The 11,981-nt window shown below is 52.4% G+C and overlaps 1 protein-coding gene across 1 annotated transcript in view; it reads right to left on the bottom strand.

Moving 5' to 3' along the window:
• SLC18A2 (solute carrier family 18 member A2) overlaps positions 1-11,981 on the bottom strand; it is a 38,111-nt gene that overhangs the window by 25,985 nt on the left and 145 nt on the right. The window contains exons 2-6 of the mRNA XM_059173066.1: positions 11,471-11,606; positions 9,705-10,056; positions 1,506-1,564; positions 1,165-1,248; positions 754-846 (exon numbers count right to left, since the gene is read on the bottom strand). Of these exons, the coding sequence (XP_059029049.1) occupies positions 754-846; positions 1,165-1,248; positions 1,506-1,564; positions 9,705-10,056; positions 11,471-11,591 (709 nt within the window). The 5' untranslated portion in view covers positions 11,592-11,606. The remainder of the gene's footprint in view (positions 1-753; positions 847-1,164; positions 1,249-1,505; positions 1,565-9,704; positions 10,057-11,470; positions 11,607-11,981) is intronic.

Here is an 11,981-nt window from a genome sequence, read left to right on the forward strand (position 1 = left end):
GCCAGGCCCTGGGACTGATCCCTGCCCCCCCCGCACCCACTCCACCAGAACCATCCATTTGTTTCTTGAGTTTGAGTCTGTACTTTGTTCCAAAAACTATTTGGGCCGGCCACCCTACATTCTATTCAGGTCAAGTTGCCCTGGCAATTTCTCCAAGCGGTTCTATACCCAAGACATGGGCAAGAGCATATCAAGGTCCCCCCAAAAGTAAAGAAAGACCAGAGAGAAACCAGAGCCAGGCCACACAACTGTGCTGCTTAAGGAGCACAGGAAAATGGGTCAGCGAGAACCTTGGTCCTTATCAACCAGCATGGGCAAAACTTCGGGCTCCCAAGTGAAGCCCAGGAATGCGACAGAGAAGGCAGAGGACCCAAGACTCCTCTCTGCCAGCCAGGACGGGAGAGAGACAGACTTGGAAGGTAGCACGGTGGGAAGGTCCTCGGGAGGGATGGTAACCCAGAGAAGGCCCGAGAGAAAGGAGCTTTGCAGACTGTCCTGTTTCAGCCTTCATTTTACATCTGGACCGGTGAAGGTCTGGGATTTTTTTTTTTTTTTTTTTTTTTGCCCAAGGTCACCCAGCAGGCTGGGAGGTGGAGGCAGGGGAGCCCACACCCTCCCAGGTCAGGAAGGTCCCACCAGTTTTCACAGGCTCCGTGAATGTAGGGGATAACAAGCAAATGAACTCCGAGTGGACTTGGGGAGCACTGGGGCCCTCCTCCCACAGCAGACAGGCCTCCAGGTGCCCTTGCCCACCTAGCACTCCCATGGCCAGGCCTCCCAGGGCGATGCCCATGGCATTGCCTCGCTCTTCGTCATCCGTGTACACACTGGCCAGCATGCCCATCCCTAAACAGGAGAAGAAACGGTCAGCAGTCAAGCTCTCCGGGGAGCACCCAAATAAATCATCTGTGACTCACCGCCCTCCCTCTCCGACCCAGACCTGTGATCTCCCAAATCGGCCAGATTCACAGAAATGGAAGACCAAGCCAAAGCCAAGGAAAAAACAGTACCCTTCCTAAGCACCCCTCCCCAGGCACCATCACTAATCTCATGATTCCCTACATTATTCCAGCTAATTCTGCAAGGGGCTGGCCAGCCGGGGCAAGGCTGATGCCCCCGCCCCCGCCCCGGGGCCCTGACTTACTGGGGCTTTTGCACACCTACCGGCTACAGACGAGCAGGAGGAGCCGATGCCCTGTAGCGACCTGGCGATGAGCAGGAAGGCGTAGCTGCTGGAGAAGGCGAACACTGCCGAGGGAGCGGCCCGGCCGTGTGTCAGTGCCAAGCTGACACCAGGACCTCCCATCCCCAGCTCGCATGGGCATGTGAAGCCAGTCCTTAACCTGATGGTGCTTTTGTGCCATGAACTGCTCGACTGACCCCCTTCTGCAACTGTGGCCAATACACAACACCCTAAACCCAGGGCTGCAGCCTCGATTCCCAGTGTGGGGTCCTCGGAGCCCATCCCATGACCCGCGCACAGAAGGCAAACAGCAGACACTTACTAATTGTTGACACAAACATGATGCAGAATCCCGCAAACATTGGAATTGGGTAGCCAATTCTGCAAAAGAGAAGCATGGGGAACGTTTGGCAACCTTCTGTATTTTTCTAAGGCTTTATACAGAGTCTCTCCTGCCTACCCTTTGGGATCAGGCGGATAAGTGTTTGGTCAACTTTTCTGAAAATTCATATAGTTGGTGCTTCCTGTGTGACCTTTCCATGTTTGACTACCTCGAACGTGAATACATTTCACGATTGCCACTCTGAACAGAAATTTCTCTGCAATAAATGTTAACACAATATTGGCAACTAACACAAAGCATGTCTAAAATATACAACAATTCTTTAATTAATTACTGTCTTTGCTAGAGATTCTCCAAAGGGACAGTGGCAACTGAATGAGTCCAGTAAAAGCTCATCAAGTGATTCAACTGGCGGCGGAGACAATGTGACTACATCTCAGAGGCACTGGGATGCAAGAAAATATTTGAGTCTATCTCCACGTTGACCTCAATGGGACCAGCCTAGAAAAATAGGCCTCGTTTTCTGTGCAAAAATTCAACACCCTGATTGCTCATAAAGATCACAGTCCATACAGGGCTCTGCCCCCGGGGTGGACAGGGGTGGTGGGAAGACCCTGCCTGGTCTTTGGGTATCACACTGGCCCACCCATGGGAGACGAGCTGGCCACCGCCCACCTGCCTGCACAGGAGGGAGGACAGAATGAGATATGGATGAGCAACTGCTACCAGGGGACACAGAAGAGGCTCCAGAGAGTGTTTCCTCCTTCATTCTCTTCCTTCTTTCCTCTCTGTGCCTGCAGGCAAGCAGACCGCTTGGTTCCTGCCTATGCATGGGAACGGAGAGTGAAGGCAGCTTCTTGGTCCCTGCTGCCTTGGGAGGGGGTTCAACGCTGGCTGAGCAGTCATGCTCGAGGCAGAACAGCCCAGAACATCTCCAGGCTCTGTGTCCTCCCACGCCCAAACCTTCCCACCCCCAGAAGCTCCTGGACAGGAGCCAAGTGAGGACCAAGGAGTCTTGAGTCCGCAGCCACGCAGCCTGGAAGGGCTCTTCTCTTCACCACCTCCCCAGGAAGCCAAACGACGTATGTGGCTTTAAATAGAATCTTTCCAAAAGTTCCTGGTCATACTCAATCCACCCCCCCCCCCCGCCACACACACCTTTTTTTTTTTTTTTTTAACTGCTTCATGTGCTCCAGAAACTAGCAAAAATACAAATAGCATCTCAAAATCATGCCAGATTCCCAGACAGCCCTCCTCCTACTGTCCCATGCAAAACTTCCCTTACTATGACATGAAATGAGCTTGTAATTCACCAGGTGGGGCTCAGAGCCAACCAGGCAAACAGCAAAGATGCCAGCTCCAACAGCAGCTCAGATGGGCATCAAATGGAAGGGTCTCTAACCTCAGCTAGCTGAGAGCTGGCTGCTCTGTGCTCTTTACTCACTTAGGCAAAAGAAACAATCCCAAGCCCTACACAGCTCTGCTGGATACTGAATAAAAAAACTTCCAGGAGGTTCAGAGAAGAGAACTCACAAGCAGTTCATTTTTCCCAGCAACTCCTCTACATCTTGGGGGAAGAATGGAATATGGCAATGCTCGTAGCTGCCCTAGAATAAACACAGGTTTCTCTCCCCCTTTCAACACACTCCTTGGAAAACAATGTATTTGTCAAAGCTGGTGGAAATACCAGGGCCATGACACTCAGTCTGCAGCCCTGATAACTGGCCAGGGCCACCTGGCAGGACACATCTTGAGTAGCTTCTTACCAGGAGGCTCTGGCATTCCCAAGGCCATAAGTAGGAAGCTAGCGAGAGGGTCCCTTGTGATTCCCACTGGCAGGACCCTCATTTTTCAGATGACTACATTGAGGGCCGGGAATCTAAGTAACTTGCCCCAAACTCAGGATAACAGGCCTATGTTGAGTGCCTGGGATGTGTCCAGTCCTGCTGGCATATACTTACATGGGGATGTCCGTTACAGGAGCGTGGGATCACACCACATATGGTTGGTCTATCGTTCAACAGTAGGGAGCTCCGTGCCCACAGGGGTATGTGCTTATATAGGATTCTTGATCCCAAACCCAGGTGCTGCATTTGCCTTAAAACCACTGCAGCTATGCCTTTTTTGTTCTTGGTTTTTTGTTTTTTTTTTTTTTTAATCCCTTTGGCATTTTAATAAGCACATAGGGAATAACCACATGGTCAAACTGGAAAGAAACTCAGAGGCTGGCCACTCCAAACCCTCATGCTGGATGACAGAGCAGAGGTTCAAAGACAGAGTGGCTCACCATGGTGACAGATCGAGCCAACCATTCCGGATACCCCGGGCTCACGCGTTTCCTTCTCATTACCAGACACTCATGCCCCCTATACTTTCAGTGCCCACCAGACCTCTGATTGTGCTACCCAGTAGAAAGTACTAGGCAGCATCTCTGCCCCGGGGCTCAGCCCCAAGTCAGCAGGGCACAATGGGCATATCCTGGAGCCCTCCACCTTCCGATTCTTCTGCCCCAGCCCCCCCAACCAACGCCCACCTCCGAAGGAAAGTTGTCCAAGGCCCCAGGGTCACTGAGTGATGGGCCAATCACCAATGCCCTTTCTCCTTCCCCACAATGTCTCCTAAACAGAGACTCAAGTGACATTAGTCATGAAGATCTGAGTCAGTCTCTCATCTCCGCGCTCGGCAGAGCTACATCTGATAGAGCAAACCTTTGGCGAAATATCCCATTACTCTCCCCTTATGCGTCATCCCAGCCCACGGCCACCCTCTGTAGGGCATCAGGGAGCAGTTAATCCAATCGAAATAAGACTAAGAGTCATATATTGAATCCCCAGGAAAAAGTGCAAAGCAATAAAAGTTCTGTTCATTATATATACCTACACACCAGTGGAGAAACTCCACAGTCCCTAAAACATCACGGAAAATCAATACCTTTTTCTTTAATACAATTAGCTTATCTTTGCCATAGAGACCAATGCAAGCCCAATTCTCAGGGCTGTTAAAACTCAGGCTCCCTCTGCCTGACACAGAGTAGGGGACCCAGAAGGGTACAAACGACGTCATATGAGACAAGACGTGGCATCTCCCTTTTCAATGATCTTCTGAAAGGTGGCACAGCAAACTTCAGGAAAGAGAGGGACTCCTTACATTTGCTGAAACGCACTAGACGGCTGACGTCCATCATTTCATAGGCAAAAAAAATTCTTAGGTTTAGCCCTTAGGTCTGTCTTGCTCAGCTAGGAGATGCACGGAGTGAGGGATGCAAGCGGGCGTTTCTGACTTTTGTGGGGGTCACCCCCGTTCCCTGCCACACAGCTCAAGTGGGGGCTTGGCTCCCGTGAGAAGCCCCCGATTTCACAGGCAGCTTCTCTCCATTTCGGAAGCGAAGACTCGATCACCCCATCCTAACAACATCTAGGACAGGAGATCCCTCTCCAGAAGAGCTGGTTTCCCTGTCCATGGAGGAACTGAAAAGGTCACTGCTTATTCCCGTAAAGCCAACTGCAGACCAGCGGCTGAAGCGAAGGAGAAAAGAATCACCCGCCTTCTGTGGCCACTCTGTGCCCTGAGGCTCCCTTCTTGTCATTCAGATGTGGGCTAAGATTTGTGAGGACAAATAACCGGCTTTCAAAGACACGAGGTAACTATGGAAATAAATTAAGCCACTGATGCTGGCTTGATAAAAAGCAGACCAGGGAGCAGAGGAGGACCGAGGGAGGAAGCCGGGGCGCTGAGCCCCAGCACCCCAAGTTAACGCTTTCCCCAGCCATCCGGTGCATCTGGAATAGCTCTTGGTTCTCGAGAGGCAGCTACTACGGAAGCGAGGGGAGACCATGGCGCCCCGTTCTTAACCCGATTTGTGGGGAGAGACATAAAGGTGCTGTTACAGTGTGTGTCTACCTGGAACTTTCCTGGTAGGTCTGCATATGCCTCAGTTTCACTCACGGGGCTAGAGGACAACAGATACTGCTAGCTGAATTCCTTCTACCCCTCCCTAGATGCACAGCTGCTGTCGTGAGATGAATAAACAGAATCAGAAGTCACACAAGCCTCAAAGATAAAAATCAAGTCAACCAAGGTGCATGGAACCCACGAGCTTTGGAAAGTGTGCTGGTGGATATGCAAGCACCACCCTTGCCAAAAATCAAAGGTCTTCCGTTCCCTCTCTGGGCACCCATTTTTTCAATAAAAATATTAACACCTGAAGATGAAATCAAACAGGAATAAAACTTGCATATTAGCAACCCAATGGGCAAGTAAACATTTCTCAGGAAGTGTCATTTGTTACTTTCAGGGTTTGGAAGGAGGGCTCTTAGCCAATACTTACAACAGCAGACAGGCAGCCCGCCTCCCGTGTCACTGGCCTCTAGAGCCACTCAGACAGCGGCATCTTGACCGTGAATAGGAGGGTCCGGCCATGACACGTGTGAGGGGTGGGTCCCAGCTGCAGCAAAGGGCTCCAGAAAGGAGAGGCTCCAACCAGCCTCGCGGGAGCTTCCCTAGTCTTTGGGGATGTAGGAGGCCTTTCGTTTCCCCACTGTCAGACGTCACCACATGTCCCCATGTCCCCACATGTCCCCACGGCGGACATGCTGGCAAGCAGTGCCAGATCCCACCAGGGGCTAGAAAAAGATTTCTTCCAGGACTGGGGAGGCAAGGGAAGGTCCATGTCCAAAAAAACCACACTGGTTTTTTCTAAACTCCCCACTCGATGATTAAAAACAGCCATCATGGGGCATCTGGGTGGCTCTGTTGGTTAAGTGTCTGGACTCTTGCTTTCAGCTCAGGCCATGATCTCAGGGTCCTGACATCGAGTCCCAGGTCCGGCTCTGTGCTCAGCCCGGAATCTGCTTGACATTCTCTCTCCCTCTACCCCTCCCCCAGCTCATGCGCACATGTTCTCTAATAACTAAACCTCTTTAAAAAAAAAAAAAAAAAAGTATCAATCAACAACTCACTGTTTAGGCTTTTACTTTCACCGGCTCAGCCTGGTACAATCAGAGAGAGCCCCAACAGATACAGGGAGGACAGATTGTGACGGGCACTGTGGATCCTGAGACGTGAACTGTAAAAACTGTAAATCATGGAGCAGGTCGAAAGAACAGGAAGGGAAGAAGACACCCAACAGAGTCTGGGCACTGGCTCTGCCCTGTGCTGCCCAGGGCGGATGCCTTCTCTTCCCAAGCGGTAAACTCCTTTCCCTACAAAATGGTAGGACCGGCCCCAAAGCCCTCAATCAAGTCCCTTCCAGCTCTGAGGCTCCGGGCTTTTAACCACTCGTTCCTTAATCAGAAACCAACCGTAAAATGCTGTATTAAACACACTTGTTCACAACCCTGAAAGTGGGAGTGACACAACTTGTTCATAATTGAGAGTGCAATTGGCACAAATCATGTCAAAAGACTATATCCTCTGCAGGCGCTCACCAGGGCAAGTCCTCTAAAGCAAAAGGAATGGATCCGTCTCTGAGCAGAGCTGTGGGACACCCAGAAATGCCGCAAGTTCCCAAAATTCGTATCTACCGGGCTTGGAAAATACTGAAAAATGCACAAAAACCCGGGTCATTTTGGAGGGACAATCACTACATCAATATTATAACTCGATTGCGTTTCCATATCATAGGGCAGCACTAGAGAAGCTTTTCAATTTGCTGACTAGCTGGGGGAACCCGTTAGGGATTACAGGTTTGCTCTAAATTGGAAAGTGGATTACCCATCATAAGAATAGACCGAATTTCACAGGTCACAAAACAAAATTAGGTTTCTGTTGGAAGGCTTTTTTTCTTTTCTTTTTTTTTAGCCCCAAACAGGAGCCTTGGGTGGCTACAGTCTCAAAGCCTCTGGAGTATTTAATAGGGGAAAAGGTCTCACCGGCTTTAAACAAGCTTCTTCCCCAGGGTGTAAGCAAAGCATTAAAAACAAAAATGGGATTTTTAAAAAAAGCTTTTCCTTTGCCATTTGCATGTGGATGATTGAACGCTCATGCCAGTTTCTGAACGCTGTGTTACACTCCTCAGCTAGGACGACTGGTGCCCAAGTGACTGACAAGGCATTATTACAGTAATGTCTTCAATTTTGCTCATATAGCCTTTGAGCTGTTCGCTTTCTCGGAACACAAAACCCGGAGACGTGTTCTGCAATTACACCAGATGCATTTTAAGAAGCACTCTTGGAGGTGGAGAAAAACAACCCTGCGATGGCTGTTTGGTTTTCCTCCTGAAGGAGAAGGACACCTGCAAATGGCGCCTTGATAACCCTGCTTCGAGGTGGGCTCCCAGTCAGCCCATCCTTGCGAGGCTCCCGTGCTCAGCCCATGTTAACCCGCAGCTTCATAACGCTGCTTGACACAGACAGCGGGGGTGGGGCTTGGGATTGTTGAAATTTATTCAGGGGTACCACTACCCTGCCCAGAGAGTCAGGCTGCAAAAGCTTAAAATAGGCTTCCAGCCAAGTGGCCACCAGTAGGTGACCATAACCTGTGTGCGCGTCTCGGGGCTGCCTGAGGGGGGTGGGGGGAGTCAAATCCACCTCTCTGAGCCTCTGCCACCACCCCACGGCCCCCCCACTCAACAAACCTCCTCTTCTCTGTCCCAGAGCCGGCCCCCCTCTCACAAGGGCCCTGTGCTTGCTTTAATGCCCTCGTTACAGTCTGGAGATGCTCAATAATATTTGAACAAAGGGTCCTGCGAGTAACAAAGCCGGGACTGTTTCCCCTACTGCAGACCAGAGCCTGGGTCAAGGTAAAGATGTCCCTGCTCCCAGCCTCCACGGGGTGCCAGGCTGACCTACTGCAAACTGGGCTTGGCTCCCAGACTCTTCAACTTGGCTTTGGAACCTCTAGTGGCTCCCAAGTGTCCCCTAACCCTGAACAAAACCCCCCTCCTCTCTCGGCCTGGCCCTTGGAGTCTCTTCCCGCCTTGCCCTAGCCCATCTGCTTGCCCTGCCTTCCTTATTCAGAGCCCACCCCCACCCCCAGGCCTCCGGGCACCCCCCTCTCTACCATTTTCCTGCCTTGAGGGCCATGGTGAGCACATGGCAACCCACCAGCCCCCACTCGCACCATGCCAGCTCCCCCTCTTTGCAGCCGATGTCCGCAGGGGCTGCCTCTCCCTTTTCTCAGCAAGCCCCCCATCCTCAGCATTGAGCCCCCAATGTACCAGGCAGAGCTGGGCCACCTTGGCTGTGATGGCCCAGCCAGGTGGCCACTGACAGTGGAAATGGGAACAATTATTCAAAATTAGGAGATGGTTAAAAAAAAAAAAAAAAAAAAAAGTCCAGAGCATCCAGATGAACCTAAAGCTAGCTTGGGGCATTATTTTGGGCATTATTGGCTGGTTTGACTCATCCAGAAAACAGCCTCGCTTTTCTCTTTGTGCACGTGGACCCAGCTCAGTAACGGGCCGGGGAGCTGTTTACACTTCCCATGGCCTCAGCATTCTAGAAGATTCCATCTACTTAGCAGGAATACTGGTCTTTCTCCACATTCCCTACATCCCACACCCCATCCTGAGGCTTCACCACGTCCGCTGGAAACCAAACCACCCTGGCTCTCTACAGGGAAGTGGATGACCCGAGGGAGAAGACCAGACAAAGCCGAGTGACATACAGAATCCAATGATGATGCCCCGGCGTCTGCAGAGCTCCTGCTGCCCCGGGGCGAGTCTGGCAACTGCACTAATGAAATCCGGCATGTAGACAGAATCCAAGTTCTCCCACTTGGGGAGGGTCCCTTTATTTTCCTTCAAAGGTTTCTTACCTTCTGACCAACAGAGGGGGCAACAAATGCGCAATCAGTGATGAAGGAAAGAAACAAAAGGAAGAGGAGATGGTCTCTCCCCCGCTCACCCACCACCGCTGCTTTTCTACCTTCTGATGAGTGAACAAGAAACAGAACCCCAGGGAGAAATAACCTGGGAACGATAGAAATATAAAACCCCTTGGCCAGGGGTGCCTGGGTGGCCCGGTCGGTTAAGCTCCGGCTCTTGCATCGTGCTCAGGGTCATGGGATCGAGCCCTGTGTGGGGCTCTGCATTCAGTGCCGAGTCGGCTTTGGATTCTTTCTCCCGGGTCCCCCTCTGCTCCTCCCGACATGGGTGCACGTGTGCTCTCAAATAAATAAAAATCTTTTTTAAAAATTCAAAGCAAAAAAATCCTCCTTGGCCAAAATAACGGAGCCTACCTGTTGGTCAACATTCCTATGAAGGGATTGGTGAGGAGCTGGACGGTGGCTTTAGAGGCGAAGAGGAGGCCCACTTGCACGTTTTCGTTCAGGAGGTCCTTGTCCTCGCTGGGACAGTCTGAAGGCGCAGTGGAGGTGTTCGTCACCGTGTGCTGCGTGGCGGCCGGCCGTAGCAGCCCCCTGTGAAGCTCTCGGGTGCTGTTTCCCGTGACCATGGTGGCGTTGTCGTAGTAAGAGAAGATGCTCTCGAAGCTGCCTGAGGTGGAGGCCGTGAGCACGGGCTTGGCGGTCTGGACCTCGGAGCTATTTTTCTCGTGATTAATGCTGTACAGGTAGCTCGGGATGATAGGGACTGTGGACAAAACACAACGGGGAGGCTGCGGCTGCAAGGAAGCCCCCCTCCCCAGGTCAAAGGGCTGCAAAGCTACGGGCACATCGAATGCCACAGGAGGCCCAGACAGGTCTGCCCCTGGGAGGGCCCCGCCCCGGGTGCTGAGCTCCGGGGAGAAAACAAAGCCCCAGGAGGCTGTGAGAGCTCTGGCTCCTCTCGGGACCAGCTCCTGTGCAGAAGGGACCTGCCCAGGATTCTGCGCCAACGTGGGACGTCTCCTTGACGGGGTTCCCTCCCAGGAATAGGTTAGGAAAGCAAAACAGGGTCTGAAGTCTATTCAGGGCTGACCTGGGGGTCAACGAGAGCTCTTCCGAGAGAGGCTCAGAAAGACCTTTCAGTCCATGAATCCAGGAAATAGAAATCAAAATTTCATGATGGGACTTAGGGGAAGATAAACCCACAGGAAGTAATAATTTGGAAATTCTGCAACAGGCCCGCTTCATGTACGACTTGAGTGGGAGTCCGCAATTTCTCATACAACCTGGAAAGTGTAAAAATTCCTGAGACCTCTATAAAGGCAAAGGAAAATTGATGTAAAAGCAGCCGTGGGCATGTGTAGGACAACAGATCATTCAACACAAAGGGGAGGCGAGGTCCTTGTTACTGAACTCCGAGGAGCCCCGCTACTCTGGTAATCCTGGAGGTGAGAACCGGCAACGGAGAGGAGCAGAATAACCCACGCCTGAGAATCTGAATTAATATACATATATATATTCATTAAAAATTTGGACATTAAGGAAAAACGCACCAAACACTCTGCTATTAATGGGGCTAATTAAGAGACCTGGATTTTAATTGTTTATCAAAAATCCACTATAGGGAAAAGACTGAAACCAACACTGTTCAAATTGCTTTTGAAAAGATCCTGAAACGTTCCAATCTCCAGCCACCCACTGATAAGGTATATTTATGTGTCACTTCCTTCTTTGCAGAGAGGGATGTTGACTTGTTCCTTTAAATGTGAGGTTGAATTGTTAACCCACATTGCGGGCTGGCACAATAATTACTTTAACATTATTTTGAACACCAGGGACTGGCTGGTTCTTAGTAGGAATCTTTCTCATCGTGGTCTAAGTAGGCAGGGGGAAGCAGGAAATTATCAGGAGGAAACACAAGTTCTGGGTCTTAACAAGATGCCACATTCTTTGACCTGACCACCAGAAAAACGAAGCCACAAAAAAAAAAAAAAAAAAAGGCAGAAAAACGAAGCCACAAAACGCGGCTGCAGGGCGCCAGACTCGGGAAGGGGAGGAAGGAGAGGTTTTTGCAAAATGTGTTCTCCCGACTTTCCCGGAGCGCGCTCAGATGGGAGTGTGGGGCGGGGGACACCCAGGGAAGGGGTCCCCGGGGCGGGGGCCGCCCAGTCCGTACGTACCCACGACGGTGAGCAGCATGTTGTCCAGCAGCAGCGCCAGGAACACGATGAACAGGATGAGCTTCCGCGAGTGACGGCTCTCCAGCAGCCAGCGGAGCAGCGCCAGCTCGCTCAGGGCCATGGCTCCGTGGCGGGGCTGCGGGCGCGGCGCGCGGTGAGGGGCCGCGGCCGGCCGGGGGATCCCCGCACCCGCAGCTCTCCGACCTCGTCCAGGCAGGAGGAGCGGCCCCCGAGCCGCGCGCCCCGTCGGGTCCCCGACGTCCCACTCTCGGCTCACCTGCGGCGGCGGCGTCCTCCGGGCACCCGCCCTCCCGCCCAGGACGCCCGCGGGCGCCGTCGGGACCCGAACCTGGGGCCCGCGGGCTGCCGCCCCGCTGTCCACCGCCCCCGAGGTCCCCCTTCTCCCATCGGGCGCTCGGGAGGCGCCGCGGAACCCCGCGCCCCGTGCGTCCGGCGCCCCGGCTCGCCGCGGAGACCCCCGCGCGGCGCTGGCGTTCGTCCCCGCTCGCCG

Source organism: Mustela lutreola, chromosome 4 (genome assembly GCF_030435805.1).
Source record: "Mustela lutreola isolate mMusLut2 chromosome 4, mMusLut2.pri, whole genome shotgun sequence".
In the NCBI taxonomy this organism is placed as follows: Eukaryota; Metazoa; Chordata; class Mammalia; order Carnivora; family Mustelidae; genus Mustela; species Mustela lutreola.